Raw genomic sequence first — 26833 nt, forward strand, 5'->3', positions numbered from 1 at the left:
AGAGGTAGGGGAAGACACTGCAACAAATGGAATTAACTTCTCTTATCTGTTTCCTCTATTTAGAGAATACACAGAATAGTAGATAATATTACAAGGTTGTCGCAAGGATTTGCATAAACTACGCTTAACACGGCGCCAAGGGCGTAGTAAGTGCCGCGCAAGCAATAGCTGCCAGTATTAGCATGTTAAGAGTGATGGTTGAGTAAGTGTAGGTGTCTATGCTCGGGTGAGCACGGGGGGAGGCGGAGCGGCGTCGGGCGGAGCCTCTGGGAGCCCCGCCCCCACGCACGCGTCCGGTCGCTCTGGCAACGCAGAGCTCGGTCGCAGCCCGCGTGACGCTTGGCCGCTAGCACAGCGCGCTCTTGGTCTCTCTGAGCATTGGCAAGGGCCACTTGGGCAGAGCGATGACTGATGAGGACTCTGAGACCACCGTCAGCGAGTTGCAGAGCGGGGAGGAAAACGAGCTGCCTGTTATCCAGCTGTGTGGGCTGGTGGAAGAGCTCAGGTACGGCCGGCCGGCTTCTGGGGGCCCAGAGGTCCATTGTACAACTTCTTGGGCTCACGGCCAACCCCCCTTCTAGCAGCTGAATAGATGTAACTTCTGTACGTCTATACCTAGTTTAGGGCAGAACTGACGTGGTATTCCTCATAGCCACAATTTCTTGAAAACTTGTTTTGTGCCAGTTATTTTGCACGTGGTACCTTCTATAATAGCACGGGAGCCCCAGAAAGTGGGTGAGGAACCAAGACACAGGTTAACTCACTTTCCTAGTCAATGGTGGTGCCAGGATTTAAACTCAGGGGCGACTCCACAGCCGACACTGGGAGTGTCGACATGCTGGGTAAAAATAAATAAATAAATAAATAAATAAATATATAAAATAAAATTTTAAAAGGTGTTTTGATTTCTCTGGTTTTCCATTGAACCTGTGTCCATTAATCTTAAAATTCAGGCTACAGGAATTCATTCAGGAACATATGAAAATATCCAAACTGTTCATAGATATAAGTAGACACATGCATAACCTGTATGTTATATACATGAAAAAGCTAAAAAGGTCAAAATCTTGGCAAGCCTATGCAGGATGAACTCTAGTTGTCACCTCTACTTGTTTAAAAACTGTCTGTTCCAAGTTTTTCCACCATTTATAATACTCTTTATAGTACACTTCTTGTGGATTCTTCGTCTCTCGGGTGCTGGAAAGAACAGCCGAGACACATAAACCAAAGGAAACATCCGAAGATTGTGGCCTAGGTAATAACTTCAAGCATGTAGTAATTCAGAAGGAATTTCACAAATGGTTTAGAGGATACTGGAAGGTGGAACTTGTAGCTTCATCTCAGCAACAATTTTCAATATAATCCTAGTTCTTTCAACTTTGTGGCTCATTAGACATTTTAAAAAATCAAATATTTAAATAGCACTGTTCTAAAGGCTTTGCATTCCTTATTGCAACCCTGAATAATAGGTACTATTATTATTCCCATTTTACAAAAGAGGAAATTGAGGCATCAAGAGGTTATATGTTTTGCAGAAGGTATGTAATTGCTATTAAGTGTTAAACACTAGTTATTTGGGGTTTAAAGTCATATTAATAGAACTTATTCGGGTACCCTCTGTCTTGCAGCTATGGAAACTCTGCTCTCAAAACTGAGACGGAGATGTTTGAGAAATATTACAATAAGCTGGAGCCCAGGGATCAGCGACATCCACGGTTATCAGAAATTAAAATATCAGGAGCAGAATTTGCACAGGTACACTGTAGCGACCTAAGAATTCTTTTATTCTGTTCCTTTAGATGTAAGTGGTTTTTGTGTATCTGCCTTTGGTGTGCCCTCTGAGGCTGAGTGGCATATGATTTTCAACCTGTTCTACTTTTTTTTTTTAAGATTTTATTTATTTATTGGACAGACAGAGATCATAAGTAGGCAGAGAGGCAGGCAGAGAGAGAGAGGAGGAAGCAGGCTCCCTGCTGAGCAGAGAGCCAGACTCGGGGCTCGATCTCAGGACCCTGGGATCCTGAACTGAGCTGAAGGCAGAGGCTTTAACCCACTGAGCCACCCAGGAACCCCCTTCTTGTTCTACTTTTAATTCTTCCTTTCCTCCTAAGGTTCTCTTTCAAGTGAATGTGAAGGGAATCAGGTTCAATTATTAGTGGACTGACTCACCCAAAATATCTGAGGTCACTTGAAATAATTCCCTTAAACTGGGGGACTCCAATGTTTACAAGGCCCAGCTAACCACATGTAGGAGTGAAGTAGGTCTGCTGTGGGCATGGGAAGGTTCCTCACTCATCTGAAAGTCCAACCAGGTGGACTGGTATTGCCAGAGCAGCTGATTTTTCAACAGAAGCTGGAAATCTAGATTATTTGGTGGCATCTCCTGATTTCCAAATGTGGGTAATTAATTTTTGAAAATTTAAAACTGGATGTAGATCTGTCTTTTGAGGGTCAATCTCTTCAGGCCCATACGTTCCTTAGGGCCATCTGCTGGTGACCTTTGGCTTAAATATGTAGGGAATCATGTCTGGTTTTTTTGCTGATCACTGTGCCCCCAGATGCAATTTCTCTTCTACAATTTCAGTGTAGGAAGCACTGAGCTCTGGGCTTCCCCTGACGCTGACCTGAATGCTAGTCCTTAGCAGTTTCATAGTCCTTCCACACCCTCAAGAAACATTCCCTTATTTATTTTCAGTTCATTATCCAGTATAGGCCTTTGAATTCTTTAACACAGGACTTAGGCTGACTGGTGAAATAAACATTACCTTGGGCCTAATATCCTGAATCCTTTCACTTTGAGTTTGTTCTCCCTGGCTGTCACTCAGAGTAATTTCTAGCAGGTCCGAGTGGTCATTTTGACACCTACCTTGAGCAGCAATTCCTACTTGACAATGACTTGGTTCTTCTTGTATTGCAGTTACGAGGCAGGCGTAGGTCCAAGTCCCGCATGGGTATGGACCATGTGATAGGCCTCAGTTGTGACCAAAAATGTGAGCTTGTACAAAAGGAGCTGGAAGACATGAAGGATGAAATAAGGCACATGAGAGCAAATGCTGAGCGAGATCTGCAGCACCATGAGGTATACCGTTTTCTCTATAGCCCATCCCACCTGGGCTCCCCACTTCCACCTCATTGAGAAGTACCTGGAGTGTGTTCATATTTTTGTTATTTTGAAAGGAATATAGGTAGGAGAAGACAAATTTAAGGACTGCTTTTAAGGAACTTCCCACCTGCTTGAGGAGACAACAAATTTTAAACTTTTATTTATTTATTTACTTATTTGAGAGAGGGAGGGAGAGAGCAGTGAGGAAGGGCAGAGGGAGAGGGAGAGAGAGAATCACAAGCAGACTCTGTGCCAAGTGCGGAGTCTGACACGGGGCTCGATCTCACGACCCTGAGATCATGACCTAAGCTGAAACCAAGAGTCAGACATATAACCGACCGTGCCACACAGGCACCCCTAAACTTTTTTAAATGGAAAATTTCAAAAATGTACACATGTAGAGAGGCTAGCACAATGGACCCCTGTGTACTCAATAGCCACATGCAGCAGTCGTGAACATACGGCCACCCTTGTTTCCTCCATATCCCAACTTCTCCCTCATGATAGGCCACTGGCCTATTATGAAGTGATACCTCAATATATATCTATATCTATAAATATTTTAGTATATTTCTCTAAGATATGGATTCTTTTTTTTAAAGATTTTATTTATTTGAGAGAGAGTGCATGGGCTGGGGGTGAGTGAGGGGGCAGAGGGAGAAACAGGCTCTCCACTGAGCAGAGCGCCTCAATTCTGGGACTCTGGGATCATGACCTGAGCCAAAGGCAGATGCCTAACCAACTGAGCCACCCAGGTGTCCCTAAGATATGGATTCTTAAAAGAAAAAAATAACTATAATAACTGTAAGTGCTTTAAAAATGTTAGGTTTTTTCTAGGTAATTATTATTACCTATTATTACCTAATTATTAGCTAATTATTAGGTAATTCCTAATAATATAATATAATAATAATATAAGGAATCTGAGGTGTAAGTCAGTGAGTTGGGTAAAAAATCCTTTAAATCGCCCTCTGTGTGCAGCATGCATGACCGTGATCCATGTCTTTTTGGAGACCAACAAAGGTCAGTTTTCCTCCAGAGAAGAAACATCAGTGTTAGTTCAGTTTCCCATGGGATGTAGTTATTGGCTTGCATTAGAGAGCATTATTGTATGAGGAACAGATATTTCTGTTCTGTTTCTAAATTTTTCTGTTTCTAAACATGAGCACACAGACTCACACTCCTTGCCTCCAGAGGGACAGATCAGTAGACTCATGTCTTTATTGATGGAATTACCTGTACCACTTAAACCTAACCTTTCCTCCCTCTCTCCTTTCTTTGTGCCCTCCCCCCTCCTTCTCTCTCTTGCCAAACATGCATGTTAATGTGGGCTAGAGAAGTCTTTTTTGAAGAGGTGGGGCTATACGTAGGGCTTGGCGTGGTCTTGAAGAATGATGAGGAATAAAGTAGAGGCTTAAGAAAAGAAGGGCACCCTAGGTCAGGTGAATGACATGAGCAAGAAGTAGAAGTGGGAATGAATGTGTGCTTTAGGGCCTGTATGAGGAAACTGGGGCTGTGAGACCTTGAGAGCCAGGCAGGGGAGTTTATCTTTGATGCCTTAGAAAGCAGGACCCTGATAAGGATGGCTGAGCAGGAGACCAAGTGACATGCTGAAAGTGGTTTATGGTGGATTGAAGTTCCTGCAGGTGGAGACCATGGGGAGAGGGGAGAGGCTGGCCAGTGAAGGAAGATGCTTTTGCTTCTTGGTGCCCAGGGACAAGGTCGGGACTGAGATGATTTGCTCTGCAGCTACAGCTAGCTTTTCATTTTATCCTTTCAAATAGCATGTGTGTGTGTGTGTGTGTGTGTGTGTGTGTTTCCTTATTTAAAGACAATCTCTATGTTGTAGCAAAATTTGAATATAGAGGTAAGCTAAAGGAGCATTTGTAAGCATCCAGAATCTGCCTAGAGATAATTAGTGTTGACACTTGTGTTTATCTCCTAGAGTTTAGATTATTTTCTGGACATATATGAATTTATTTATAAAAAGTATTATATTATTTTGTAAATTGTATTTTGCACTTAATGTCTTTCCATGTCAGTACATATATTCATTTATTCCACTTTCAAATTGCTGAAGTATATATATATTAAGACTGTTGGTCTCCTTAGTAATCCGTCTCTCTGGATGTGGCTATTTTTTTTTTTTTTTAAGATTTTATTTATTTACTTGAGAGAGACAGAGAGATCACAAGTAGTCAGAGAGGCAGGCAGAGAAGAGGAGGAAGCAGGCTCCCTGATGAGCAGAGAGCCCGATGCGGGGCTTGATCCCAGGACCCTGAGATCATGACCTGAGCCGAAGGCAGAGGCTTTAACCCACTGAGCCACCCAGGTGCCCCATGGCTAATGTTTTGATGTAATGTTTTCCAGATCTTTTTTTAAAGATTTTATTTATTTATTTGACAGGGAGAGAGAGAGAGATCACAAGTAGGCAGGGAAAGCAGGCAGAGAGGAGGGAGAAGCAGGTTCTCTGCTGAGCAGAGAGCCCGATGCAGGGCTCGATCCCAGGGTCCTGGGATCATGACCTGAGCCGAAGGCAGAGGCTTTAACCCACTGAGCCACCCAGGCGGCCCCAGATATTTTTTATATCCTATCCTATTATATTATATTATATTATATATTATAATATTATGAATGTTATATATATAATATTATATAACATATAATATATTATTATATATAGTATATATTATGTATAATGTATATAATATATAATAATATTATATAACATATATAGTGTTATATAATATATTAATGTTACAATTTTTAGTGGATAAGTATTATTTCAGATACGGAAATGTGTATGTATAGAGATACCTGAGGTCCTGTTTTTATTTGTTTACCACCTTCTTATGGATGCCCCCCTTTTTTTGAGGACTACTTCTTTTAAAAATTTTTATTTATTTGTTTGAAAGAGAGAGAGTGTACCAGCAGTGGGGGAGGGGCAGAGGGAGAGGGAGAAGCAGACTCCCCGACAAACAGGGAGCCTGATGCCATGGGGCTCGGTCCCGGCATCTGGAGATCATGACCTGAGGCAAAAGCAGACATTCAGCTGACTGAGCCACCCAGGTGACCCGAGGCCTGCTTTTTAATGGTAACATTCCCATAGTCAAATTTGTATCTTATCAATATATTTCTAAGGCTAAGAAGAAACATTATGTATTAGACACAAAGAAGCCTGAGAATTTAGGTTTCCTCAGAGGGAACTGTCCCTGAGGATTTTTGGAAACTGTTCTTTCTTTGTGCTGACTCCTGCAGGCTATCATTGAGGAAGCTGAAATTCGATGGGCTGAAGTTCAGAGAGCAGCATATGATTTTAAAAAAGATATCCTAAAAACCATATCCAAGAAGAAAGGGAGTATTTTGGCCACTCAGAAAGTGATGAAGTACATTGAGGACATGAACCGCCGGAGGGTGAGTTGGCAGGAGGCCGGAGCTTAGAAAGGGAGAGCAGATTCAGAGGATGAAGACATAAAAATGATCCACGTGAAGCAGCCTCACTCCATTTGGTCTGCCGGAAATGCTCTCCCCACATGCAGATTTATTGCATCCCCCAAAGTGTATGTCTTAAAAGGCACGTTTATCAAGGCTGAAACCAATCAGGCTGGGTGAATATTAATAGTGTCTCAGACTGATTTTTTTTCTTTTTTATTGTTGCTATTTGTTTCAAGATCTGATACGTTTCCTAGAGAAAAGTGAGGCAAGCCTATCTAACCAGGTGACTGCAGGGAGGGGGACAGGTAAATCTCAAGCTCTTTAAGTTCCATTATTATAAAAATGAGACATAAAATGTTCCTTCACTTTCAAAGATTTTGTAGCATGTCGAGCTTTGGATCCTGAACATAGGTAGGGTTACTAGCCCTAACAATGTATAAGTGATGAAAAATTATATAAACTACCAAGAGAATAAAAGATTGGAGAATCATAAGGTTGTTTTGTTTTGTATATCCAAATTATACACCCCAATAATCTCGAATTTAAAAATAGTAGAAAATTTGCACAAAGCCGACCAAGGTACTTCTGCTTCTTGGTCATGAGTGAAGTGTTTTTTGTTTTTCGGGTTTTTTTCTTTTTAAGATTTATTTGAGAGAGAGAGCCCACACAAGTTGTGGGGGAGGGCAGAGGCAGAGGGAGAAGCAGACTCCCTGCTGAGCGGGGAGCCCAACAGGGTGCTCTGTCCCAGGACCCCGGGATCATGACCTGAACCCAGGCAGATTCTTAACTGACTGAGCCACCCAGGTGCCCCTGTCAGGAGTGAAGTGTACACGAGCTCCAGTAAACGCAAGAAGACCTAAAAATAAGTGACTGAATGTTAGGACTCAAGGTCTGGTTTATAGCCCCAGCCCTACCAACTTTTCAAACCAACAGGGAGGGTGAAGAGGAGTGGATTAAAATTTACTTGTATTTTTTAGGATAATATGAAGGATAAATTACGTTTGAAAAATGTTTCTCTCAAAGTGCAGAGGAAAAAGATGCTTTTACAATTGAGGCAGGTATGTGGCTCTTTCTTCCTTTCTCTCTCTCTCTCTCTCTCTCTCTCTTTCTGTCTTCCTTCTTAAGGTTACCATGGAAGGTAGAACAACATGTTCCCAAAGATGTCCATGTCTAATCTCTGGAGTCTGTGAATCTGTGGCTTCACACGGCAAAAGGATTTTGCAAAGGTGATTAAGTCAAGGATCTTGAGATGATCTTAAAAATAATCTCCCTTGACTCTAAGTGAGATTATTTTGGATTATCTGTGTGGGCCCAATATAATCCCAAAGAAGGCAGGCGAGAGAGATGGAATACTGGAAACAGAAATCAGAGTGATGAACCTTTAAGGTAGAGGAAGGGATCACGAACAAGAGAGAACAGGCAGCCGCTAGAAGCTGGGAAAGGCAAGCAAACAGATTCTCCTCCAGTTCCTCTGGAAAGAATGCATCTCTGCGAAAACACCTTGAGTTTAGGCCCAAGAACCATTTTGGACTTCAGACCTCGTGAACTGTAAGATAATGAATTTTTGTTGTAAGCTACCGAGTGTGTCGTAATTTGCCACAGCGGTGATAGGAAGCTCCTACTGTTACGGTGCCGGCACAGCCACAGACAGAGTTGGCTTGAATTTAAAAGACACTCATGGCGTACTTGTTGACCCCTTTTGGTGAGTGTGGCCTGGATGGCACACTTTGAGGGTGCTTTGGTCACCTGTGCATCAGACTAAAGCTTCCTGATGGAAGGCAATAAGCAGATGGGGCACAGGGCCTCTCGAATGTGATTACATGGCTCTATCCCTTGAATTAACTCGAATATGGGCACCGACAGCTTGTGCATTAGAGGTGGCCACTGCCAATGACACGGAGTTGTGCAAATCAACACACTTGGAACTACTGCCTTATTGACTTGGATCCTGAAAGATGACAGCCTGGGACAGCTTCAACAACATGAAGTGACTGAGGACAGATGTCAGCTCCTCCACTTTGATGCCCCAGGATGTCTGCACAAGTGCCAGGTGGCTTAGCCGTAGAGTGCCTGATAAAGTCAGCTCAGTGGGAGGCGATGCTGTGCCCTGGGGTGCACCCAAAGAACCACAGCCCCCCCGCTCCAAGAAAGGGGTGGGCTTGCTCCTCTTGGTCTGAGTAGGCCTACTTGGAGCACTGTGTCTCCAGGAGAGCTGCTCTCTGGAAAGAATGGGGAACCTAGGGCTTACACAGGAGAGGGAGCTGTAGACCAAGAGGAACGGAGAGCCTATCAGACGACCTGGGATTGATGGGCCCAAGCGGACTCTGGAGGACCAGCTTCTGGCTGCAGGTGCACAGCAGCTGTGGGGAGGAGAGAACGTGCTGCTCTGGAGGTCCCCAGCAGAGCAAAAGCTAGAGGGGCTGTGTCATCGAAGGATTTGAGATTATGAGATTAGTGTAAGAAAGGAGAGAGGAGCTGCCTCCAGATAGAGAGTTCCTGGTACTCCAGGCTTTGTGCATGCTCAGGCCTCCTGAGGACGGGGTTTGAGTGTGAGAGAGGGAGGAGATGAGTGACTTTTAGCCTGAAAGCCATTGCTGCACAAAGCTGACCCTGAGGTGGTCCTGCCCACAGGAGCTCAGACTAGCAGCGAGTGGGGATGGTAGGAAATAGCGGGATGCCCTAACTGCTAGCCAGAGGCAATGGGCAGCAGCGACCACAGAGCCGCAGCGGGGGAGTCTCCTGGTGTGGAAATGGTTTAGGAGTGTTTGAGTTGGTGGATGGGTCATTACTGGGACTTAAGGAAATGGTTGTGTTGGTTTAGGGGACAAGGAAGAAGCCTCCTTGGAGGCAGTATTGCATGGGTGGAGCATGGGGCTGAGGAACAGTTCCCAGGTTTGGCTCTTGGCCTACTACCCATATGAGATGGCCTAGACCTGGTGGGGCAGGTAAGGCGGGCCAGGCCAGGGAGGGAACACAATACACTGACACAGCCATAGTACAGAGATGTCACATGATCACAGAAAGGGAATTTATGGGCTGCTGGTCCTTGGTTTTCTGGGGTAAAAATAACTTTTATATGGTATCCTTCTTAATCTTCTTTTATAGCCCTGTTTAGACACTACCTCTTGTGGGAAGCCTTCCCTGACCCAGTCTTCCATTCTTCTCTGGCCTGGCTGAGGAGCTTCCGTATGTCCTCTGCCCCTCCCACTACACCACACTGCGACCTGTCTGTGAACCCTGGTTGAATATGTGCTCCTTGAGGCCAGGGAGCATTGTATTTATTCAGATCTCCATTCCAGTGCCTTGTATCATGCCTGGCACCAAGAAGATCCCCAGCCCGTGTTTGTTGAATGACTGAATGATGACTGACTTTTAGAATCTCATCTAGAACTGCAAGGTGTGAATCAGATTCCAAAGTCACAACCTCACATCATTTCTTTCTTCTTTCTGAGCTGTAGAAGGAAGAGGTGGGTGAGGCTCTCCATGAGGTTGATTTTCAGCAGCTGAAGATCGAGAATGCTCAGTTTTTAGAGACAATTGAAGCAAAGAATCAAGAACTGATCCAGCTAAAGTTGGCGTCCGGAAACACCCTGCAAGTCCTCAATACTTACAAAGTAAGGTCTGCCCTGATGCCCAGGTCCCCGAGGCCTCCCACACCCACCTTTCCAGCCACAGTGAAGTTCCCATGCACCACTGTGGTGCTACACAAGGGCTTGGGGCCCTTTTGTCTACTGTTGCTCCTCGATTTCTCTTGACAAAGCCATTCTCAAATACTCTGAATGTTCCCACAACACTAGCTGTGTACTGCAACCACCCAGAGAACTTTTTTTTTTTTTTTAAATATACAAATACCCTAGTCTAGCCCTGACCAGGTGAATAAGGGGGTAAGGGCCATGCATCTATTTTTTTAATGCCCTCATGATTTTCTTGCACATTTTGAGAATTAACCACATTTAATTTAGGCCTGTAAGAAGCACTTCTCTGCTTAAAACCTTCCAGAAGAAAACTGTCTTAGCTAAAAATCAGAAAACTGGTATATAATTCCTTATCCACACAGAACCCTTTTGGGAGAGAGGGAGATACTGTTAATGACTAAGCAGGGTCCATAGCCATGAGTGCCCAGCCATCCTGCTAGGAACCGTGCAGTGTTGGAGTCAGCTGACTGGGGCCAGTGTATCCTGCCACTGGCCTGTGAGCTGTGTTTTTTCCAGAAGGGTATTAGTAACCAATTTGATAGAGAATGCTACCTTTGAAATCCAATTAAGCAAAATTGGTTTCTGCCCCAGAAATTCCATTCTTCTCATTAGTAGATCTGTATTCCAAAATGTACTTAATGATTATATTTTGAATGTCATCAATAAAACATGTGGAAATTTGTTTTTTTCTTTTGTTAATGTAAGTATCCTCAATTTTGCTTCTTGGCCCACAAAGCCCAAATATTGGCACTCTGGCCTTTTATCAAGCAAGGTGGCTGACCCTGGCCTCCTGCCTGCAGGACAGTTGTGACTGCAGGTTTAGGTAACTCACAGGTGGTCTTCATTCAGCCCACATAGTATCATTTTAAAAAAGTAAATTTGGAAGTGTTTAGATTAGATTATTATGTTTGTCCAGCACTTTGCTTTTAAAAATGAAAAACCTGAAGTCCAACGAGAGAGTAATTGCCAGCTTCTAGCAACAAGTTCGACAGGGCTCAGGCTCCTAGTCCAGTACATGTCCCACCTAAGCCAATGCCTCTCTCTGGCATAAAGCACATAGACAATGTTGTGCTGGCATTTTGAAATTCATGTGTCAGCTCTCTGCAACAGATCATCCACTCATCAGTAGTTAGCTTATCTGATTGCTGTTACTTCAAGATAAAGCCAGTCCCCATGACTTGAGCTTTCATAGGCTGGAGAGCTGGGTAGTACATGGCGATACCACATTGGATCTTGATCGTATCCTATGGAATCAACTTAAGTAGCACAGGGCCTGTCTGGTCTTGTGTAGAAAAGCCAGGGCTTTGGAGTGGAGCTACTGGTTTATAACATGAAACTGCCAGGTCCAGGGCCTGAGCTCTTTAGGGCAGATCTAAACGCAGAGGACAGATTGCGATACCCGTGCCGCAGCAACCCAGGCCATAGTGGGTGGAATGGGAGCTTCTCTAGCCAGAATCCTAGGGGTCATCATGCCCGTAGGCCTGTTTCAAATAATGCTAAGCAGATGGTGGAGCTTGGGAGGAGATGCCTACCGAAGTGCTACGGTGGATGCAGTGATGGTTTGAGGGAGATGCAAACTCATTTCTTCCGTGTGTCAGTTCTTAGGTCTTTTGGGAGAAATAGAGGTGGAACAACTGTTGAGTTTGGGGTCAGGCCTCACGTGGACTTGAGTGGGGATTCCAACAGGGACCATGGGTCAGTGGCAGGTTTTTCTGACTTGCCACCAGGATAGAGCTCGTGTTGGTCTGTGCTGTGTTCCTAGTACCGAGGACAGTGCCTAGCCAAAGCAAGTCCTCAGCCAGTATTGTCAAATGAGCTACTAGCATGAGGTGTGTTGTGTTTAGGGGGTGGGAGGGTGGCAGGAGAAACCAATTTCATATAAATATCAGCACCCACGTCTCAGACCTTGGAAAAGCTTGCAGAATAAGTATTACTAATGTGTTCACTTTAGCAATGCACATATAGAGTACCTATTACCAAACATACAAGGAGGTGTAGAGTGCCAGACACTGGGCTAAGTGCTGAGGGTGTAAGTATGAAGGAGACAAACATAATCTCCTTTGTGAATTTGGTGTGTGAGCTTCAGCCAAAGGGGCACCTTTATCTCCAACTTTATGCTGTCGAGCCCTGCGTGGTGGAATCTGGTAGAATGTAAGCGTGTGAAGATAGCCACGATGTGTCATTCCTAACTGACTGTAAACTAGTGATCCCCATGTGAACTAGTGCCTTGTGGTAGATAGAATTCCAAGATGTCTCCCAGAGTTCTCCACCTACTGTATATACCCAGGACAATCTGCAAGGCTATGGGTATGATGGGTTCTACTATCCGGTTCTGTTCTGTTCTGTGATTATGAATATGATATGCCATAGTTGACGTTAAAATAGGGCGATTATTGGATGGGCCTGACCTAATCACATGAGCCCTTTGAAGAGACAGTTTTGTCTGGAAGAGGAAGTCAGGAATTTGTAGCGCAGAGGGAATTCTCTAGGCAAGAAGTTCTCCACTGCAGGCTTGAAGGGATTTCAAAGAGCAGAGGGCTACCTCCTGCTCACGATTAGAAAGAAACAGAGATGTCAGGCTTATAACTTAGAGGAAATGCTTTTTGCCAACAGTCTGTGAGCTTGGGAGAGGACCCCAGCTCCAGAGGAAAGCCAGCCTGGCTAACATCCTGACTGCAGCCCCAGGGGACCCTACCTGGGCAGAGACTCCAGCCACACTGTGCCGGGCTTCTGACCTGTAGAAACTGAGAAAAACAATGGGTGTTGCTTTATGACACAAAATTCGTGGTAATTTGTTACAAAGCAAGAGAAAGCTAAAGTGCCTTTTTGGAAGTAGCCACCTCAAGTGGCCGACATTCTGCTCAGAATCACAAATAGCTCGCCTCACACCTTCAGAGTCAGGAGCTGCCTTGCAGTAGGCCTTGCAAATCCATTCTTTCCTGCCCCCGCTCTCTGCAATGTCCCTCTGCTCTCTTCCTCCCACCAACTTTCTGGTTTGTAGTGGAGTCCTGTGCTGCCTCCCCTTCCCACAGCCCACGCTCTCAGTCTGGTGTCTTAACCCAGCGCACTTTCCTAAGCAGAGCCTGTCGTACAGGATGGGGAGCAGGCAGTGAACCTTAAAGAAGGGAGGATTGGTGAGAAGAGGAATGGGGGGCGGTGGCCTCAGTGCCCTGAGGTCCCCGGAAGGTGATTCCAGGCTTTTCTGCTAGGTCTAGGATTTTATACCCTGGACATATTGTGCCAGCACGCCCCCCCTCCCAGGCTTTTCCTTAGCTTGGCTTCCCCGCCGCCACACCTCTTACTAGACATGTTCGACAGCCTTTCAGCAACCTTTCCAGTACCCTTTTCCCCAGGGAAGCCCCCACCGCTGTCCTCACATTCTCAGTGCCAGGCACAGTGGTGGCTTTACATGGCCTAGGGTGCCTCCGTCTAGGTGGTGAGCCGACATCTGGCTGGCAGGGCCTAGGCTGTCATGCTGGTCAGTGCCTAGGGAAGGGTGACTGCATTTCAGAGTCCTTGGAGTGATCCCCCCAGAGTCACTGGCTTCTGTCACTGGCTCTTCAGCCCAGCAGAGCATGTGCCAACTTCCCCAGGCTCACCGTTCCCTGCTGGGAGACAAAGGTGCAGCGAAGGGGGCAAATCTGAAAAGCAGGGGCCTGGGGGGAGCTGGTGAAGGACAGCGGCAAGTGACGTGGGGGGCAGCTATGGGCCAGTTCGGGCAGGAGCCCTCCAGGGTCAGTGGTGGTGGAGCCCGTGGGCCCTGGACTCAGATTGCCCAGGTTCAAGCCCTGCTTAACCTCTTATCCCTATGACCCTGGGAAAATTGTTTTCACTCACCAAAGAGTCAGTTCTTTTGCCTGTAAAGTGGGATGCCAGTAGCACCTAGCTCACGGGGAGTGTTTCCTCTCTCTTCATGTCATAATGGCAGCCACTTGCATGAGTGTTCTCCATGTGCCAGGGGCTCTCTGCTCAGCACTTTACCACGATTTTCTCCCTTGAGCCTCTCCACAGCCCTGTGAGGTGACCAGCCCAAGTGTAGAGAGGTTCTGGGACTGGCCCAAAGTATTTTTTTAGCAAATGGTGGGGGAGAGTTTGGGTCCTGGTGTGTCCAGCCACTCTGCGGGTCTTTACTTCCCTGTAGGCACCAGGATTCTGAGAAGGGCAGGCTTGGGTTCCTGGATGGCCTTGCTGTCATCCTGCTTAATGAAGAAATGTCTATCCTTTCTGTAGTTCTGAGTGATCATCTTTGCTCAAGACTTGCTTGTTGTTATATTTCAGAGCAAGCTACACCAGGCAATGGAAATGTCCATCAGTCTGGATAAGGAGATCTTGCTGACAAATGAGTTACTTGAAAAAATTGAAAGAGAAACCCTACAAGTAGAACAGGTAGGAGGGGATAAAATGTGCTATTTCTGGTGTTTGTCTCCTTCTGTCTATAAGCACTTGAGCCAACGTACACCAAGACCCAAGCTACCTTGGTTTTTGTCTAGAAAAGCCTAGACCATAAAAGTCAAAATATGTCTGGGCCGCTGGAGAGGAAGTGGTACCTGGAGACTCATAGTCCAGTAGAATTTTACTGCTGGGTTAGGGTCTAGAGTCAGAAATCATGTGGAAATGACCAAACCATTTAGAAATCATGTAGAGCCCAAATAACCCTCAAGAATAACCTTCTTATAACCCGATGGAACACATAAAGTACCATACTCAAGGTGTCATGTATACAGCATCACAAAAAGGCCTGTAATTTGTGTAATCATCTAACTGGTATGAGAAAAAGTGCATATGCCAAAATACAGTGTTCTATGTACAAGAGGGGGATTTTTCTTTAAACATGCAATTTTCACTCAGTACGGTGGATGCTGGGATGACAGACTTGTGACCTCTGTCCTGAGCCTACTCCAGGGCCTACGGTCACCGTGTGGACAGACAGGTGGCATTATCTGAGCTCCTTACAGCTCCATTGTGATTTTGTGCTCTCAGTATTTTGCTGAGCACGTAGATTTGAATTTCACCAAGCTAAGAACACGAAGGATTGACTCAAGAGGACTTTTTTAGAAAGATGAGGGCAAGAGTGTAAGCTTTGGTGTTACCAGGTTCTGACTTTGAACAGGCCTTTTAATGACACAGGCCTCGGTTTCCGCATGTGTGAAAGAGATGTCACGGGCCTTGTGGTGACCTGTGAGGACCAGGATGGCGATGCTTTGTCAGCCTCCAATGTACCAAGCCATTAGTACAGCTGTTGTTGGCCTTGTCTTGAATGAGCGTAAGTGTCCCCAGCAGCGTGCATGGCCCCAGACCTGTCCACAATAACTGAAAAGCCACAGGATGACTACATCTGACTCAGTTTTGTCATGGCATCCAAGTCCTATCCTCAGTGGAGAACCGACACATGCAAAGAAGTGGGTCTCGGTACAGAGTAGCCAGGAATAAAAGTAAAGCAAAAGCCTGTGTGCTCTCCCCATGCAGGATTTCTGTGGTATTTGTTTGGGTGGACACTTATTAGATTACAAGTAAAATATAACATCAGTTTTTAAAAGCCTGGCAATTACTTGTTAGTATATTTTAGTTTTCTTGTGAACTTTTTTTAAAAACAGCTTTGTTGGGTTATAACTCATATACCATATTATTCTCCCATTTAAAGTGCACATTTTAATGATTTCTAGTATATCCCCAGAATGATGTAACCATCAGAACAATATTTTAGAAAATATTTGTCACCCTAGAAAGAAACCCTGTACCTTCAAGAAATCCTTGTCTGTTCACCACCTCATCTTACTCCCAACCTTCAGCCCCATGACCACTAATACACTTTCTGTCCCTGTGAATTTGCCTGTTCTGGACATTTTGTTTAAAAGGGATCATACAGGGTGCCTGGGTGGCTCAGTGGGTTAAAGCCTCTGCCTTCAGCTCAGGTCATGATCCCAGGGTCCTAGGATGGAGCCCCACGACGGGCTCTCTGCTCAGCAGGGAGCCTGCTTCCCTTCCTCTCTCTCTGCCTGCCTCTGCCTACTTGTGATCTGTCAAAATAAATAAATAAATAAATAAATAAATCTTAAAAAAATAAAAAAGTAAAAGGGATCATACAGTCTGTGGTCTTTCACTGGCTTCTTTAACAATATTTTCAAGATCTCTGCTGTAGTATGTGTCAAGACTTTGTTTCTTTTCATGGCTGAATCGTATTTCCTTGTGTGGGTAGACCTTATTTTAGCCATTCATCAGTCGAGGCGGTTGTTTCCCATGGGTTCTTTTGGGATCTAATGAGTAAAGCTGCTGTGAACATTCACATACAAGTTTCTGTGTAAATGTATGTTTTCTTTTCTCTTGGACATACAGCTAAAAGTGGAATTGTGGATCATATGTGGTGATGGTGTGGTTAACATTTAGAGAAAATGCAGAACTGTGTGTGAAAGTGGCTGCACATTCTACATTCCCACCAACCTGTGAGGGTTCTGATTTCTGTACATCTTCACCAACACTTGTTATTTTGGGGGTTTATTTGCCTGCTTTTTAATGGCTGTCCTAGTGGGTATGAAGTGACATACTCACTGTGGTTTTGATCTGAATTTCCCAAATGACTAATGACATTGAATATCCCTTCATTTTCTTATTGGCCACGTGTGTTTTTTTGAGAAATGTTTATTCAAACCCTTAGTTTGAATGTTTATTCAAACTATGTTTATTCAAACCCTTAGCCCCTGAGTAAGTCTTTAATTGAGTTGTTTGTCTTTTCATAATTGAGTTGTAAGAATTCTTTATATATTCTGGATTCAAATACTTTTTGGGCATATGATTTGCAAATATTTTCTCCCATTCTGTTGGTTTCCTTCTCACTTTCTTTAAGATGCTATTTATAGTTTCTAACTTTGGGGTGAGCCACAGTTTATCTACTTTTTCTTTTGCACTGGAGCTTTTGGTGTTGTATCTAAGAAACCGTAACTTAATATCATGAAGATTCAGTCCTGTGTCTTCGGTTACAAGTTTTACAGATTTTATGTTTAGGTTTATGATGCATTTTGAGTTAATCTTGTGAATGTGAGGAAGGGATCCAGAAGCTGAGAGAAGAAAGGAAATTAAGTATGTGGGTTTGGTTTTAAGTAGGATCCACACTCAGTGTGGAGCCCAATGCAGGGCTTGAACTCATGACCCTGAGATAAAGACCTGAGCTGAGATCAAGAGATCAAGAGGTGGACGCTCAAATGACTGAGCTGCCCAGGTGCGTCAGAGATGAAGTATGTTCATAGTGTTTGTTGTATTAGCCTTTGTCTTTACTGTTGTGTGGTTCTCTTCATTTCTTCCTCTGGATTCGAATTACCATCTGATGTTATTTCCTCACTCAAATATAGCTTTGTTTTACCTTGCCTTATTTTTGCTGTAATTGTCAAATATATTGTTTTTATGTGTCACAGGTCCACGATAGAATTATACACATATTGCTTTATGAATTGCTTTTTCAATCAGTTAAGAGAAGGAGAATATACAATTTTACTGTCCTTTATATACTTACCTGATTACCTTTACTTGTGCTATTAGTTTTCACATGATTTTAAGTTACTTTAGCTTAAGCTACTTTCACTAGTTTTCAGCCTGAATGTCTTCCTTTAGTATGTCTTATAAGGCAGGTCTGCTTGGCAACGAATTCTGTATGTGTGTGTTTATCTGAGAATGTCTTTATTCTTCACTTAAAAAAATAAAGTTTATTTTGTAATTGTTTTAGAAAATTGTGGAGAGTACAGAGTTCCCCAAATCTCACACCCATTTTCCCCCATTGTGAACACCTTACAGTGGAATATTTATTAAAATTGACTAACCAATATTTATGTCTTGTGATTAATATTTATATATGATTAATATTTATAATTTATAACATATAAATAAAAAATATTTATGTTATAATATTATTCATATAGACTTGGTTTTTACCTGATGTCCTTTTCTGTACAAGGATCCCATCCAGGATAACATACTACATTCAGTTTCACATCTTCTTAGGTTTTTCTTGGCTGTAATAGGTTTTACTTTTTGTTGTTGATGACCTTGACAGTTTTGTGAAGTGGTCAAGTATTTGTGAAGAATTTGTCTGCTGTCTTTCCTGGGATTAGATTGAGGTTAAATGGTTTTCAGGAGGAAGACTGTAGAGGTGAAGTGCCATTTTCATATTTTATCAAGGGAGCGTACTCTCAACATGACTTACCATTGTTGATGTTAACCTTGATCACCTGCCTGATGTAATATTAAAAGGGTTTCTCCATCATACAGTTACTCTTTCCTCCAATTTTCAGACACAGCTTTTTGGAAGGATGTTACCATGTGTAGCCAACACTTAAGAAGTGGAAACTTATAAACTATTTGGAATTCTATCTGGGACATTTGTCTATTCTCCTTTTGTTTATTTTTTAATCTTTTATTTATATAAGTATCAATTCTTGGATATTAATTTTAGTATATGTGCTATTGAAGTGAGCATGGATATTAATTTTATATGTTGGGTTATAATCTAATATTTTATTACTCACATTGTTTTACCTTGGACTTTGGAAGCTCTTTCAGTTGGCTTCTGTGTCCATTAAGCATACCCCTATTTTTTGTGTGTGTGTGAACTCTTTTTCTTTTCTGGCACTAGAAAATGCTTGTGACTCATTTCCTATATTTCCCGCTCCAGCCCTAGAATTAGCCATTTCTCCAAGGAGTCCTGGTTCCTTTAATTTGAGAATAACATTGGAAACCAAAATCTGAGTGTGCTCATTGTTTGCTTTCATTTATGAAAGATAGTTTTGCTGGATATAAGATTCTTGTTTGACAGGGTCTTTTTTTTTTTTTTTTTCATTGAACCCTTAGAATATGCCATCCCACTGCTTCTGGCCTCCATTGTTTCTGATGAGAAGTCAGCTATTACTCTTATTTGGTTTCCCTTGAATGTAACGAATTGTTTTCTCACTGCTTTCAGTGTTTTCTCTTTGCCTGTCATTTAGCATTTTGGGTCTGATGTATCTGGGTGTGGATTTCTTTCCAGTTTCATACTCAGAGTTTTTTGAGCTTCTTGAATATGTGGTTTAATATTTTTCATCAAAACAATATTTTTCATCAGATTTTGGAAGTTTTCAACCATTATTTCCTTGAATATATTTCCTTTGTCTTTCTCCTCTCCCGTTTTCATTACATGAATGTTGGTACACTTAGTAGTGTTCCACACATTTCTCTGAGACTGAATTTTTCTTTTTCCTCTGTGTTTTCCATATTGCATGATCTCTATTGGTCTACCTTCAAGTTTACTAATTGTTCTGCTGACTTAAATCTCTCATCTCCTTCTGTGAATTTTTCATTTCAGTTATTGTATTGAAAATACTCCATATTTTCCATTTGTTTTTTTAAAAATTTCTCTTTATAGATATTTTCTATTTGATGAAACATTATTGTCATATGCTCCTTTAATTCTTTAAAAATGGTTACCTTGGTTCTTTGAACATATTTATAATAACTGCTTTGACCTTTGCTAAGTCCACCATCTGGACTCCCTCTGAGGTAGTTTATGTCGCTTCCTTTTTTTCCTGTGTGGGTCACACTTTCCTGTTGCTTTGTCTATCTTGTAATTTTTGTTGAAAACTCGACATTTTAGATAATATAGCAATGCTGGATACTAATTCCACCCACCACTTTCTTATTTAGTGATTTGGCTGGATTAATTTAGTAAAGTCTCTTTCTCCTGCTGTTGGTAGCCTCTGGTGTTGCTCCTTAGAGGGGGTGGCCTTGGTCATAGATACAGTGTCCCTGACAACCAGGAATGATTGGCATTTCTGCTGAGTTCTCTTCGACTCTCCTTCATCCTCCTGTGAAGCTTCTTGCTGGTCTAGTTCTATTGGTATCATACCCAGCTGTTAGCCTTCATTAATTACTGTTTGCTCTGTTGCTTTCAGCAACACCCTGGGACATTAACTGCAGCACATTCTGATCTAATCAAAGTCATGCCCCTTTTCAGGGACCTTTTTGGCAGTCTTCAAGGTTTGCTCCAACCCCAATGGTCTCCTTTTCTGGTTCTGTTAATTATCTAGCTGGTCCTCTGTTTTGCCTGTTGCTACTGATACTGTAGAATTATGATCTCTTAATGATTCTTTCTCTGGTCTGTTAAACATCTAGCTGGTCTGTTGTTTTGGTCTCTTAATGGTCTCTTTTCCTGGTTCTGTTAAACATCTAGCTGGTCTACTGTTTGCTTGTTGCTGCTATTATCATGGAACTTCCATCTGCCTCTTAATTGCTCACCCCAAAGTTCTCCATTGTTTTCCACAAACTTCTTGGGCATGAACTCCCCACACTTTGTTCCAAAAAAAGACCAGGCAGCATTCTAGAGCTCTCTGTTTTATAGCCTCTCCCCTTGAGCAAAATTTCTGTACTGTTGCAGTGGATCTCAGGATGGGAACAGTGGTCCACCTGTCTTGCTGTAACAGCCCTATTCTACAAGTGGAGTGCTGGGTAGGGATCACAGTTCCTGGTATTAGCACATCCCTCAAAGCTGTAGAACTTATTTTTTTTAAAGATTTTATTTATTTATTTGGGAGAGAGAAACCACAAGTGTGGTGGGGGGGTGAGGGGGAGAGAGAGAGAGAAGCAGATTCTCTACTGAGCAAGGAGCCCTATGCGGGGCTCAATCCTGGGACCCTGGGATCACGACCTGAGCTGAAGGCAGACAGCTTAGCCGGCTGAGCCATCCAGGTGTTTCTGTAGAACGTTTTTTTAATGCCTTGATTCTTGTTCCTTCATTATTTTTATCTTAAGTATTCTTTCATCTTTTTCCTCACAAGATGTGAGGTTCCAGGTTCATGTTTAGATCTCACTACAGGAATATATCTATGCTAGACATGGCAGATATTCACTGAATTTTTCTTTTTTTTTTTTTTTTAGATTTTATTTATTTATTTGACAGACAGAGAACACAAGTAGACAGAGGCAGGCAGATAGAGAGGAAAGGAAGCAGGCCCCCTGCTGAGCAGAGAGCCCGATGTGGGACTCGATCCCAGGACCCTGAGATCATGACCTGAGCTGAAGGCAGCGGCTTAACCTACTGAGCCACCCAGGCACCCCTCACTGAATCCTTCTTGACAAGTTTTTATTGCATTCTGATGTTAATTAAAAATAATTTTATTGGTTTGCTCCAAAGTGATTTAAAGCAGTCCTTCTCAGACTAGAAGGAGCAAACCAGACATCTGGGGATCTTGTTAATATGCAGCTTCTGATTGGATGGGCACAAGAGTCATCATTTTCTCCAGTTCCCAAGTGATGCCAGTACCGTAGACTGTACCTTGTGAAGCAAAGAATGAGAAGACGGTGCCAGGCCAGGAAGATTCACCAGCATAAAAATGTTAGGTCTGTTTAAGCTGAGGTGCAAAATCATGGTATTCCAATTAAAATAACAAAGTTGTTTTTTTAAGGACTTAAATTGGTTCAAAAGTTATTTTGGAAAAAAATATCCCCCAAATTCTTAAGTAGATGAGTGGACTAGCCCTTCCAGATACTGAAACATGATACAAAGTTACAGTATTTAAAACAAGCTCATGAACAGACTGGAAGTTCAGAGAAAAAAATAGAAGTCCTATGATAAGCCCCAGTACAGATCTCGTATATGTCATGTATATGATCAGGTATCTGATAAAATTTTGATATAGGTGCATTTAGTTTATGGTAAAGGTATTGCAGTGGGGCACAACCAGATTATTCAATAAATGATCCGGGATGACTAGATAGTCATTTAGGAAAAAACAAAGTTGGAGCTATATATGTTATGGTGAAATTAATCCAGATGTATCAGAGATTTAAATATAAATGATAAAAACCCATTAAAGTCCTAAACTTAATAGTGGAACATTTTTATTATAATCTTGGGTTGGGGAGGGCTTTTGAACTATAAAATCCAGAAACCATGAAATCGGTATATAAAGTCAGTTCTATAAAAGCAAAGTTTTTGTGCACAGCAAAACCTATCATATATGAAGACAAAAAGTAAATAACTGGAAAAATGTGTTGCCCAAAACCACTGGGAGTGAATTTTCTTTTTCTTTTTCTTTTCTTTTATTTATTTGACACAGAGAAATCACAAGTAGGCAGAAAGGCAGGCAGAGAGAGAGAGGAGGAAGCAGGCTTCCTGCCGAGCAAAGACCTCGAAGCGGGACTCCATCCCAGGACCCTGAGATCATAACCTGAGCCAAAGGCAGAGGCTTAACCCACTGAGCCACCCAGGTGCCCAGGAATGAATTTTCTTAAAACAAATATCTTTTACAAACTAATAAGAAAAATCTAACCAAAAAATAGACAAAATGGGTAAATGATTTATAAAGTTTACAGAAAAGCCAGAAAGTCTCAAACTTATGAAAAATATTCTACCTCACTGATAAGTAATAGAGAATAAAATTGTAACGAGAGACCACTTCCCCATCTCCTAGATTAGGAATGGTAAAAAAAAATTGGTAAGACTGTTGAGAGAATGGGCAAAAACACAGGCAGCCTCAGGCATCACTGCAGAGATGGAATTGGCTTATGGTCAGAGAAGGCCCTTTAGTATTCCGGGCCAAACATACCTATATGCTCGTGGCAGGGCCTAGGCACCATTGGCATTTTGGGTCAGCTAATTCCGTGTTGTGGGGAACTGTCCTGTGCCCTCTAGGAAGTTTAGTGACATCCCTGGCCTCTACCTACTAGGTGTCAGTGGCACTCCTGTAGTTCTGACAGCAGAGAAAGTCTCCAGACATTGCCATGTCTCCTGGGAGCAAAACTGCCTCCTCCCTCACCCCGCAGTTGAGAACCAGTGTCTTTGAGCAGGCAATTTCACTTGCAGTAGTTCATCCTCCTGATGTACTTGCATATTTACAGTATGACCTCCACCTAGAAGATTAGTAATCACAGGATTGTTTATTGTACTAGCAGGGGATTGAGGAGCTGAGTAACTGTTGTTAGGATGTGTTAAATCAGGATACATCTACACAATGGAAAATGATGCAGCTGTTAAAAAGAATGAGTTTTTTTTTTTTTAAATTTAAAAGATTTTATTTATTTGACAGAGAGAGATCACAAGTATGCAGAGAGGCAGGCAGAGAGAGAGAGGAGGAAGCAGGCTTCCCTCTGAGCAGAGAGCCCAACATGGGGCTCCATCCCAGGACCCTGAGAGATCATGACCCGAGCAGAAGGCAGAGGCTTAACACACTGAGCCACCCAGGCGCCCCAAGAATGAGTTTTTTAATGTGTGGATACAGCTCTGCTGGTATTTATTGAGTGAAAAAAAAAGTTGGAGGGGGTAAAACTGAAAGCATTGGCTACTCTTTGGACAAAAAAGGTAAAATAAATAGGTTTATATGAGTATAGATTTCTAGAAGAATATGAAAAACCTAAAAATAGTGCATGCCTCTGGGAAGAACTGTGCAGCCAGAGACAGGTTGGGATGGAAGATTGTCACTGTATACTTTTATTGCCTATTCAAAACAATTGTTAAAATAAAAAATAAGGGGTGCCTGGGTGGCTGAGTCAGTTAAGCATCCCACTCTTGGTTTTAGCTCAGGTTGTGATCTCAGGGTCTCGAGAGCGTGCCCAGTGACAAGCTCTGTGCTCAGTGGGGAATCTGCTGGAGTCTCTCTCTCTCTCTCTCTCCCTCTTTCCCTACTGTTCCAGTACTCACTCTCTCCCAAAAATAAATAAATAAATAAATAAATATTTAAACCAAAAAGAAAGGCAGAAGGACACTGCTAGTTCAAAAAAAACCACTGAAAGGAAAAGACTAGTTAATTTACTATATGATAATTTTAAAAATAAAACTTAAGGGACGTCTGGGTGGCTCAGTCATTGTCTGCCTTCGGCTCAGGTCATGATCCCAGGGTCCTGGAATTCAGCCCCGCGTGGGGCTCTCTGCTCAGTGGGAGGCCTGCTTCTCCCTCTCCCACTCCCTCTGCTTATGTTCCCTCTCTCACTGTGTCTCTCTGTCAAATAAATAAATATAATCTTAAAAAAAAAAAAAAAAAAACACTAAAGGGGCACTCAGCTGGCTCAGTGGGTTAAGGCCTCTGTCTTCGGCTCAGGTCATGATCCCGGAGTCCTGGGATTGAGCCCCGCATCAGGCGCTCTGCTCAGCAGGGAGCCTGCTTCCCCTCCCCCCACTCTGCCTGCCTCTCTGCCTACTTGTGATCTCTGTCAAATAAATAAATAATATCTTTAAAAAAAAAAACAACTAACTAAAAAAGATATTCCTCAAAAAATTGACTAACTATTGACCCGGCAATTCTACTTCTAGGTACATACCTAAGAGAACTGAAAGCCTGAGCTGGAAGAGATATTTATACACCCATGTTCCCAGCAGCACTATTCATGGTAGCCAAGGGGTAGAACCCAAGTGTTCACTGGCAGTTGAATGGAGGAGCAAAATGTAGCATATACGTACAACAGGGATAAAATTCAGCCTAAATAGGAAGGAAATTCTGCATATCCTGTAACACAGATAAACACTGATGACATTATATTGAGTGAAATAAGCCAGTCACAAAAGCACAAGTATTGTCTGATTCCACTTATATGAGATTCTTGAAGAATGAAATTGATAGAGACAGAAAGTAGATGAGTGGTTGTCAGGGCTTAGGGAAAGGGGTCCTGGAGAGTCCGTGTTTCATGAGTACAGGGGTTTAGTTTTGGAAGATGAAGAAAATTGTGGAGATGGAGGGTGGTAAAGCTCGTACAATACTGTGAATATACTGAATGCCACAGAACTACACACTCAAAAGTGTTCAAAATGGGAAATTCTATGTTACATATATTTTACAAAAAGGAAAGTGAGTTGAGATTGATCAAATCAAAGTGTGCTTAAGTACATAGTTTTTCCCCAGAAACCACCAAACCTAAGAAATCACAACAGGGAAAACAAATTCCTCAATAAAGGAAAGATGGAAGGGAAAAATTCTCTTTTAGACTGCACTTTGTGCTTCTGAACTGAATGAAAACATCATTTGTTAAAAAAAAAAAAATCATCATCAGACTCTTACGATTCTCTCCACTTCTTTGAAAATTTCAACATGATTTTGAGAACTCCATTGAAAGTGGGGAGAGATGTCAGGGTCAGTAAGTCCAGTAAGCCAGAACTGCCAGGATCCCTGGTTTAACGGGTCCTTCCCAACCCAGGACCGGGCCAAGGCTGAGGCTTTGAACAAAAAGCTCCGCAAACAGCTGGCTGAGTTCCGCTCGCCCCAGGTGATGGTGTATGTGCGGGAGAAGATCTTCAATGGGGAACTGGAGAAGACCATCAAGATGTGGGAAAGGAAAGTGGAGATTGCTGAGGTAAGTCCCAGAGAACCCCCAAGACAGGCAGTCTTTCATGTCCTTCACATTCTTGTCTAGGGTTTTGCTTTTCAAGCTAAGAATCCCAATGTTTGGACATGTAATGTCTATGAGAAATCTCAGCAGTCCCTGCAAGTCTTATAGGAAAATGAAGGATGCCCTTGGATGCCCTTTTTCTTTCTTTCTTTTTTTAAAGTTGCCTTTTCAGTGTTAGGGACAGGGTCTTTTCAAGTGATCAGGAGGAGACTCGGTAGTAATTGTGTTTTTAGTTGCTTGTTTTCTTAATGAGTTCTGGAAGTTTCTGTATCACTTCCCCCACCATTGGTGATTTAGTCATTGCTACTTTATACATGGAGAAGCCAGTTTTTTAAAAAATGAGATAATGGATTTTTAATATCAGAACCTGATTCCATGCATTTACATAGTTGCCATGGGTCTTTCATCCTTAGTAACCCCACAGCCTTTCCGTATGGTACAGCGTGCTCAGAGCACCCTAGCCCCTTGTGAGCGTGGGAGAGAAAATGAGAAAGGTGCAAAGGGTCAGACAAAAAGAAGGGAAGGCACCAGGTCTGCCACAGGCCGGGTTGCATACGGAGGACACTGAAGACATCAGCAGAATAGCTCAGAAACCCAGGCAGGTCACTTTGGAAGCCTGGTTTTTCCTGTCTAGACCCAGGCTCCTTTTCTCCCAGGACTTTCTCTTGCCCTTCCCATGGCCACTTGGTGGCAGGGAGTGAATTAGGATCCAAACTTGGGCCCATCAGATTTGGAGTCAAGAAGCAGCCCCACAGGAACCTGCAGCCTCTTCCTTCACCGACAGAAACAAACTCTTAGAAGAGTCTTGCAGCCTCGAATTGCCCACACATACCCCCTGCAGCCTTGCAGGGCTAGATGCGGGTTGTGTTCTGGAAAAATCACAATTGCTTTTCCCCAAATGACCTTCTCCCCACCCCACTCCCTTTTTCCTTTTTGCAGATGTCCTTAAAAGGCTACCGCAAGGTGTGGAATAAAATGAAAACCACCAATGAGCAGTTGCAGGCAATTTGCCCCCCTGAGAAATAGCCTGAGGGAGGCCACGGCTGCAGACCAGCGGGATCCATTAAAGTCATCAGTTCCTTTCCAGTCAAAGGGTCCTCTCACTGTTCCCTGTGCTGCGTGGTGTCCCCGACTCTGGAGCCGTTAACACTGAAAGAACCACAGGGCACTCTAATGGTTTGACACTTGTTAGCCCACATTTAGTTCACAAGCACAAAGGAAAGTGACCATCCCGCATGCGGGAGTGGGGCAGAGGAGCCAGCCAGCC

General features: G+C 43.0%; 1 protein-coding gene across 1 annotated transcript; it reads left to right on the forward strand.

The window, feature by feature from the left end:
* Window positions 1-268: 268 nt before the first annotated feature.
* On the forward strand, window positions 269-26619 carry CCDC113 (coiled-coil domain containing 113). Its single transcript, XM_032323833.1, has 9 exons — window positions 269-505; window positions 1629-1755; window positions 2918-3079; window positions 6362-6517; window positions 7516-7596; window positions 9997-10152; window positions 14512-14619; window positions 25375-25530; window positions 26506-26619. Exons 1-9 carry the CDS (start codon window positions 405-407, stop codon window positions 26590-26592), a joined length of 1134 nt encoding a protein of 377 aa, XP_032179724.1. The 5' UTR covers window positions 269-404; the 3' UTR covers window positions 26593-26619.
* The last annotated feature ends 214 nt before the right edge of the window (window positions 26620-26833 follow it).

Source organism: Mustela erminea, chromosome 19, assembly GCF_009829155.1.
Source record: "Mustela erminea isolate mMusErm1 chromosome 19, mMusErm1.Pri, whole genome shotgun sequence".
NCBI lineage: Eukaryota > Metazoa > Chordata > Mammalia > Carnivora > Mustelidae > Mustela > Mustela erminea.